We start from the raw sequence: 8,949 nt of genomic DNA, 5'->3' as shown, positions 1-8,949 counted from the left end.
ATTCACACACTGATGGAGGGAGCTGCCATGCGAGGCGCTAACCAGCACCCATCAGGAGCAAGGGTGAAGTGTCTTGCTCAGGAAAACAACGGACGTGACGAGGTTGGTACCAGGGAGGGATTGAACCAGGGACTCTCGGGTTGCGCACGGCCACTCTCCCACTGCGCCACGCCGTCCCCAACATATGTTGTCCTCTCCAAGGTTCTCATAGTCATCATTGTCACCAACGTCCCACTGAGTGTGAGTTTTCCTGGCCCTTATGTGGGCCTACTGAGGATGTCATAGTGGTTTGTGTTGTGGTTTGTGCAGCCCTTTGAGACGCTAGTGATTAAGGGCTATATAAGTAAACATTGATTGATTGATTGATAAATACAGACAGTGATTACAAAACAGGTGTGAGTCAAAAACAAGAGGCAGGTGACACTAATGTGTGACTATAACAACAGAACAAACAGCGAGTGCCACCAGGAACTAAGGAAGTCAAACACAAACAGAATACGGTACAAAAACGAAACCAAAACCAGAATAAGACATGATCCGGGCAGCGGATCATGACAACTGGACCCCGAATAGAAAACGGTCTATAGCCCGCATCTCTCCAGACTGGCCTGGGAACGCCTCGGGAACCCCAGGGAGGAGCTGGACGAAGTGGCAGGGTAGAGGGAAGTCTGGGTTTCCGATAAGCGTAGGAAGATGGATGGATGGATGGATGGATGGATGGATAAAACGATGCAAAATAAAGTGGAAAAAAACAATTACTCTTGACTCTGACTTTGTGCTTCCAAATCTCTCCTACCCAAGAAAATTGATGAAATAAATAAATAAATAAATAAATGTCAACAATTTAACAATATGAATCGACACAAAGTATGTGCAATTTAGCATGAATATCGATCCCTCGCGCCTGTATTGACCCGATACCGACACTGCTTTCGGTATCGCTCCTATCGCCATCCGTATCGTCCCCCCCCGCCCCCGGCTGCCACGCTCCCTTTTGCCGCCCAGCGCGAGGCATCCGGTCAGAGAAGCGCGGTGCTCCTTCGCCGGCGTCTTCCATCTTCCTCCTCACCAGCGAGCGTCTCAAGTTCCCACGTTAAGACACCTTTTCTTCTCTTTTAACTTCTCCTGCCTGTTTTTTGAAACCGACGTGGGACCACGCGTGAGAAACTCTACCTTCTACTCGGACAAGTCTGTTAATATGTGATAAAAAAAAATCATGGCCACTCTGGTAGGAAACTTCCTTTTTTATACGTAAAATGTGGATGTAAAGAACGTTTTAAATACATTTAAAAAGAAGGGGAACTTATGGTAAGTGCTTTGATACATTTGTGATGTGGTTAAACACTGTAACGTTACAATGTAAAGATAATACCATGTTGTCCATATAAAACGTGTTATATCAAGCAGTCACAACATTGAATGCGTGATTTAATGACGTTCCATCCTTGTAGGACAGGGGTGTCCAAACTTTTTCCGCTTAGGGCTCCAGACTGAAAAATCAATGCAAGCAGTGTCAATTTTGACATTTTTATATTTTAAAAAACAATACAATATATGTATAACCAATATACATTCAGGCATCCACTCAGGCTTGATCCCGGGGACCCCAAAAGGTTTTGGTCAAAAAAATGTGTCATTATTCAGTATTATTTTGTTTTATTATTCAAGTTTTAAATCTCCAGATCAACATTATCTGTCACTATAATGATTTTAAAGATTTAAGTTGTATGCTCTTTTTGTCACAAAAAAACGTTTTTTTATGGAAAAATTCCAAAATATGCAATATTTTCACCCAATGTTTTAAGTGGAATATTTGAGATTATTCAATAATTGGAGCATTAAAAAGGTCAATAACTCATAACCCCATTGATTTTAATTAATTATTATTTTTGAGCAATGATACTTAAAAACAAATCACAGTATCCAAAAGGGTCCTACTCATTAAAGTGTTAGAAAATTAATTATCCATTTTTTTTTACTGTTTACTTTTAACACAATAATCTCGAGATCAACTTCAGATCTATCCATCCATCCATTTTCTACCGCTTATTCCCTTTCGGGGTCGCGGGGGGCGCTGGCGCCTATCTCAGCTACAATCGGGCGGAAGGCGGGGTACACCCTGGACAAGTCGCCACCTCATCGCAGGGCCAACACAGATAGACAGACAACATTCACACTCACATTCACACACTAGGGCCAATTTAGTGTTGCCAATCAACCTATCCCCAGGTGCATGTCTTTGGAGGTGGGAGGGGCCTATCCCCAGGTGCATGTCTTTGGAAGTGGGAGGAAGCCGGAGTACCCGGAGGGAACCCACGCATTCACGGGGAGAACATGCAAACTCCACACAGAAAGATCCCGAGCCTGGATTTGAACCCAGGACTGCAGGACCTTCGTATTGTGAGGCAGACGCACTAACCCCTCTTCCATCGTGAGATTTAAGTTGTATGCTCTTTTTGTCACAAAAAAGCGTTTTTTTTATGGAAAAATCCCAAAATATGCAATATTTTCACCCAATGTTTTAAGTGGAATATTTGAGATTATTCAATAATTGGAGCATTAAAAAGGTCAATAACTCATAACCCCATTGATTTTAATTAATTATTATTTTTGAGCAATGATACTTAAAAACAAATCACAGTATCCAAAAGGGTCCTACTCATTAAAGTGTTTGAAAATTAATTATCCAATTTTTTTTACTGTTTACTTTTAACACAATAATCTCGAGATCAACTTCAGATCTATCCATCCATCCATTTTCTACCGCTTATTCCCTTTCGGGGTCGCGGGGGGCGCTGGCGCCTATCTCAGCTACAATCGGGCGGAAGGCGGGGTACACCCTGGACAAGTCGCCACCTCATCGCAGGGCCAACACAGATAGACAGACAACATTCACACTCACATTCACACACTAGGGCCAATTTAGTGTTGCCAATCAACCTATCCCCAGGTGCATGTCTTTGGAGGTGGGAGGGGCCTATCCCCAGGTGCATGTCTTTGGAAGTGGGAGGAAGCCGTAGTACCCGGAGGGAACCCACACATTCACGGGGAGAACATGCAAACTCCACACAGAAAGATCCCGAGCCTGGATTTGAACCCAGGACTGCAGGACCTTCGTATTGTGAGGCAGACGCACTAACCCCTCTTCCACCGTGAGATTTAAGTTGTATGCTCTTTTTGTCACAAAAAAACGTTTTTTTATGGAAAAATCACAAAATATGCAATATTTTCACCCCAAAATTTTTTAAGTGGAATATTTTAGATTATACAATAATTGGAGCATTAAAAAGGTCAATAACTCATAACCCCATTGATTTTAATTAATTATTACTTTTGAGCAATGATACTTAAAAACAAATCACAGTATCCAAAAGGGTCTTACTCATTAAAGTGTTAGAAAATTAATTATACATTTTTTTTACTGTTTACTTTTAACACAATAATCTCGAGATCAACTTCAGATGTATCCGTCAATTATAAGTTTTATTGTTGTTTATGTTTTTTGTTTGTTTATTTTAGGCCCTTCTTTAAAAAATCACAAAATATGCAACATTTTCCCCGAAAAATATGTCAAAGTGGAAAATTTAACATGACGTAATTGGAGCCTTGAATAGGTCAATAATTCATAATGACATTGATTTAGATTCATTATTATTTCTTAAAGAAAGAAACAGCCTGCATGGCAGCTTTGTGTTATTAGAGTAAACATTGCAACATCTTTCTTGTTACATTTCACCCGTTTGTTCTTTTATACCACTTTTTATGTTTTAAAATAATAATAATTATTGACCTTGAATTGGTGAATAATTCATAATGACATTGATTTTGATTCATTATTATTTTTTAAAGAAAGAAACAGCCTGCATGGCAGCTTTGTGTTATTAGAGTAAACATTGCAACATTTTTCTTGTTACATTTCACCTGTTTTTTCTTTTATACTACTTTTTATGTTTTAAAATAATAATAATTATTGACCTTGAACAGGTCAATAATTCATAATGACATTGATTTTGATTCATTATTATTTTTTAAAGAAAGAAACAGCCTGCATGGCAGCTTTGTGTTATTAGAGTAAACACTGCAACATTTTTCTTGTTACATTTCACCCGTTTGCTCTTTTATACCACTTTTTATGTTTTAAAATAATGATAATTATTGACCTTGAATAGGTGAATAATTCATAATGACATTGATTTTGATTCATTATTATTTTTTAAAGAAAGAAACAGCCTGCATAGCAGCTTTGTGTTATTAGAGTGAACGTTGCAACATTTTCTTGTTACATTTCACCCGTTTGCTCTTTTATACCACTTTTTACGTTTTAAAATGTTTTAATCTTATTTTTAAAATGTGCCTTTGGGGCCGTTAAAAAATAACCTGGGGCCGCAATTGGCCCCCGGGCCGCACTTTGGACACCCCTGCTGTAGGGTGATTAACTCTATGTGTTTGTGTACGTGCCAAATATATCTCGCAGTCTTCAGAGGCTTATTTCATTTGAGTTTATGTGTCGTGTGTGTGTGTGTTGGCATAGGCTATACAACCCTGGCCAGACATGGACAAAGATGAGACTCTTGAAGGTACCAGTAAGTGGTGTGTATAAACCCCAAACACAGCAAGGGGTTCATGGTTGCATTAATTAAGCCCACAACAGGGGATTCACATACCTATCGTGATGATGCCCCAATTTAAACGGATGGACCTATTTCTGAATCCTTGGAATATGATGCTGGTCTTTGTTTGAACCGGAGGATGTTTTGATTCCAATATAGATATGTGCCGTTGAGCTCTTGCATTATGGGATAATTTTGTGGTGTTGTGATAGTACACGAGACACAACACCATAATGGTTTTGGTAATTGAATAAAAAGGGGGGGGGGGGGACTGCCAATGACCCGTACATGTGACTGATCCTTTATGAAATTTGCTCAGATGAAATGGTTATAATTACATCATGAATTTTGTAAGCCCTGCGAAAATAGCTTTTACTCAGCTGTGGTTAAAAGGGGAAATACAAAGACGTGAGCATTTGCATTCATTAAATGTGATTATCCCTGCATTGTAGATAAGTATGAACAATAACATAATATTATTTCAAATTCATGCTGCACTTAAGTATCACTTATGTACATATTTTGCATTTGAGTAACACGGTTTTGTTTGTATGTTTTTTCAGCAAGATATGATTCCAGCATTGCTTGGCCCCCACCCTTACTTGCTGGATCTATGAAATGACAGATTCCCGTTTGACAATTCTGCATCACCTTCATTCCTGGATGGGTTCTTTAAACGACAATTTTAAGAAGGAATACCTCAAGTCAAACCCGAAGGATTTTGGAAATGCAGTTTGCAAGATAATGATTATGTTGATCAGCAATGAATTGTAAAATCAGTTGAAAGTACGAGCGCTTAGACCTCGGTGGACTTCGGAGATAATATGCTAATGAATATGCAGGAGGTATCTGATATGCCTCGGAAATCTCATGCATGTGATCGTTTCCCATCCATGAAAGCCTTATGGGGCTTGCTCTTTGGAATAGTTTTTGCAAGTGCATCTGCTTGTCCCACCGGCTGTCATTGTACAGAAAAGAGTGGCATGACTGTGGTCCAGTGTATGTCTCAGAACTTGGAGAAGATCCCATCAGACCTACCAAGTGATACTGTAGCTCTGATTTTGACATCCAATCGCATTACCAAAATACCCAACCATGCCTTCAAAGAACTAAACTACCTTCAGGAGCTGGATCTGTCTAATAATGACATCGAGACTGTGGACGTTGCAGCATTCCAGGGTGTCACAGACAGCCTCCTTGTTCTGGATCTGGCCAACAATCGTATCCACAGTGTCCCGAAAGAGGCCTTTGACCGTCTCAAAGCCAAAATCAATCTCTCTAATAACCCGTGGCACTGTGAGTGCGTACTACAGGAGGTTCTGCGGGAACTGAGGCTGGACCCAGAGTCGGTGAACGACGTGGTCTGCCACACAGCCGTACAGGAGGAATACGCCGGCAGATCCGTAATCCAAGTTCTGGACTCAGGAATTAATTTCTGTAACTTTCATCACAAGACGACAGATGTGGCAATGTTCGTCACCATGTTTGGATGGTTCACCATGGTGATTGGATATGTCATCTACTATGTGAGACACAACCAAGAGGACGCCAGGAGGCACCTCGAGTATCTCAAATCATTGCCCAGTAGCTCTCAGATGACCAAGGATTTTGACACCATCAGCACTGTTCTCTAGCAGGGCACCCATTATTCAATTGTGTCTTTGTCTTGAAATATGTGAGTATTTTTTTATTTACTTTTGTAAAAAAAAAGGGGAGGTACTTACTTTATTCAATATTCCTGTTTATTAAGTCAATTGCTAATTGTAGTGGTTTTGTTCAACCTTACATGATTCTTCTTGTTGGCAAAGCTCAAATTTCTGACACAGAAAAGTGTTCTTTTGGCAAATTTGTGGACATTTTGAAGTAACATTATAGCTATTGGAGATAACACATGTAACTCCCACTGAAATTACTAAAGCACACAAACTACTAGGCTGTGTGACTGTCACAAAGTGTAGCGCCTTTGGCGTCTTCCACCAGTACACTCTCGAGTTTTTAAGGTAGAAAAGAAATGAGTCTGCATAACACACTGCATTATGTCCATGTCTGTCATATCTGACAGTTATTACAAAATAAATTATCAATTTATTTTCCACCAGACCCTTAATCAGATACTCTAAGAAGGAGACCTTGTAATGGGAGCTGACAGTGACTCCAACAGGAATGAAATGAACACACGTCAGTGACTTTAATACGTCTCACAACAGCAGGCCCCCCCCCCCACCCCCACTCCCCGAAGCAACAATTTAATGATTCTGTATTGCATGCTATGGCAGAACACATATCACATAGTAAATAGCCCATTCCAGTGGTTCCCAAACTTTTTCCGCTAAGTAACACCTCAGAAAACTATTGGCCTTCCAAGTACCACCATAATGACCAACAACAAAGTACCGTAGCGTCGTAGGCCCAAGTGTTCATTTAAAACAAAGCAGAGGTTTTATTTAACACATATGTTTAACGTTACACAGTTTAAACCGTAAAACTGTGCTTAAAACAATTATTAAACAATTAAGTGATTTTTTTTTTGCTTACCACTAGATCATGGGTGTCAATCTGGCCCGCGGGCCAAATTGGCCCGCCGTGTAATTTCACTAGGCCTTTGAGGCAATATCACATTAACATTAGAGCTGGCCCGCCGCTGTAACACCGCATTCACCGCTAATACTCTTACTTGCCAACCCTCCCGATTTTCCCAAGAGACTTCCGAAGTTGAGTGCCCCTCCCGAATTTCATCCGGGACAATAATATTTGGGGTGGGCTTTAAAGGCACTGCCTTTGGCGTTCTCTACAACCTGTCTCCACGTCCGCTTTTCCTCCATACAAACAGCGTGCCGGCCCAGTCACATAATATATGCGGCTTATACACTCACACAAGTGAATGCAAGGCATACTTGGTCAACAGGCATACAGGTCACACTGAGGGTGGCCGTATAAACAACTTTAACACTGTTACAAATATGCGCCACACTGTGAACCCGCACCAAACAAGAATGACACATTTCGGGAGAACATCCGCACCGTAACACAACATAAACACAACAGAAGAAATACCCAGAACGCCTTGCAGCACTAACTCTTCCGGGACGCTACATTATACACCCCCCGCTATCACCAAACCCCGTCCACCTCAACCCCACCGCCGAAAGGAGGCATTCAATTTTTATTTAAATTTTATTTGATATGCCATTGATATTTTTTAATTATTATTATTAATTGAAACTCAATTTTGCATGTCACTATAAAGTTATATAAGCCTTGCTTGTTCAATATTCAATGCAAAACTTGTTTGGGTCCCTATTAAAAGGTTCATTTGTTCAACCTCGGCCCGCGGCTTTTTTCGGTTTTAAATTTTGGCCCACTCTGTATTTGAGTTTGACACCCCTGCACTAGATGAAGCCGGCCTATTCCAGTCGAACCATTGACTGCAACATCTTTTTGGTGTTGTTTCTTCCAAAATAAATAGGTTTTAGGGTTGCTATTCCCCTGTTAATGTGTGTAATTCTCCATTTTCAGCACGGTGACACGTAAGACTATGAGCTTATTTTAGGTTTACCCCAGGATACCGAAACATGGCAGCATGTACTATTAAGAATAGTATTTGAATTATTGTGCGCCAGGTGGCACGGTCCAAAACACAAAGTATGAAATAACAAAGGGATGTAGAAAGTTCAAACTAATAAAGGATGACGGAGCAAGCGGGGAATAACAAATAGTGTAAGCACTGTGTAGTAATTTATCACAAGAACGACTAATCGAGAAACAAAAAGAAAAGTTGCAGTCGGAGAAATACGCTAGTCCAGGGTATTTCTACTTTATTGATTTCTTAGCCACATTTGCAGAAAGCTAAGAACCGGGGGGGCCGGATCTCTTTTTTCCCATTTAGTCCTATTTTGTATATTCCGAAGAAACATTGTCCTCTACAATAGACATTTGATTTTGGTCTATTTATGTTACAGGAGTGCACTGCTGTTTTTATTGACCTTCTGCCAAAAAGTTAGTCAAAGATCACCTCTGAATAAAGTACTGCAGTGTTTTTAGGATCTTTTGTTAAAATGTGAGTTTCTTACAAACTTTTTGAACTGAACAGGCGGGCCATTAGTTAAATAACTCAAATAATGAAGAAAAGAGGATCTAAAATGGAACCTTGAGGAACACCACTTGTAAAACTAAATTCGTAGAACAAGTTACTACTGACTGAATCTGAAGTACACAAGACACAACAAAAAAAAACTTATTTGCATAAATTAAATTATGAAAAGACATCGAAACTACCAAAAAGGAGAGGATTTAAAGGGGTGCCTTGAGGAACGCCTCAGTTATGTAAGTTTTCTGTTTG

The 8,949-nt window shown here is 40.1% G+C and overlaps 1 protein-coding gene across 3 annotated transcripts; it reads left to right on the top strand.

The window, feature by feature from the left end:
* The first annotated feature begins 1,008 nt into the window (after positions 1-1,008).
* On the top strand, positions 1,009-6,825 carry lrrc3 (leucine rich repeat containing 3). Of its 3 annotated transcripts, none has more exons than XM_061918416.1 (3): positions 1,009-1,308; positions 4,532-4,577; positions 5,174-6,825. In XM_061918416.1, the coding sequence occupies exon 3, from the start codon at positions 5,435-5,437 to the stop codon at positions 6,242-6,244; it is 810 nt and encodes a 269-aa protein (XP_061774400.1). In that variant the 5' UTR covers positions 1,009-1,308; positions 4,532-4,577; positions 5,174-5,434; the 3' UTR covers positions 6,245-6,825. The 3 variants fall into 3 exon arrangements, with proteins under 3 accessions (XP_061774400.1, XP_061774401.1, XP_061774402.1); XM_061918417.1 differs by having other exon boundaries at positions 4,532-4,590; XM_061918418.1 differs by lacking the exon at positions 4,532-4,577.
* Positions 6,826-8,949: the final 2,124 nt, after the last annotated feature.

This window comes from Nerophis ophidion, linkage group LG13 (assembly GCF_033978795.1).
Source record: "Nerophis ophidion isolate RoL-2023_Sa linkage group LG13, RoL_Noph_v1.0, whole genome shotgun sequence".
Classification (NCBI taxonomy): Eukaryota; Metazoa; Chordata; class Actinopteri; order Syngnathiformes; family Syngnathidae; genus Nerophis; species Nerophis ophidion.
The sequence above is the reverse complement of the archived record's forward strand: the minus strand, read 5'-3'. Positions and strand labels throughout refer to the sequence as shown.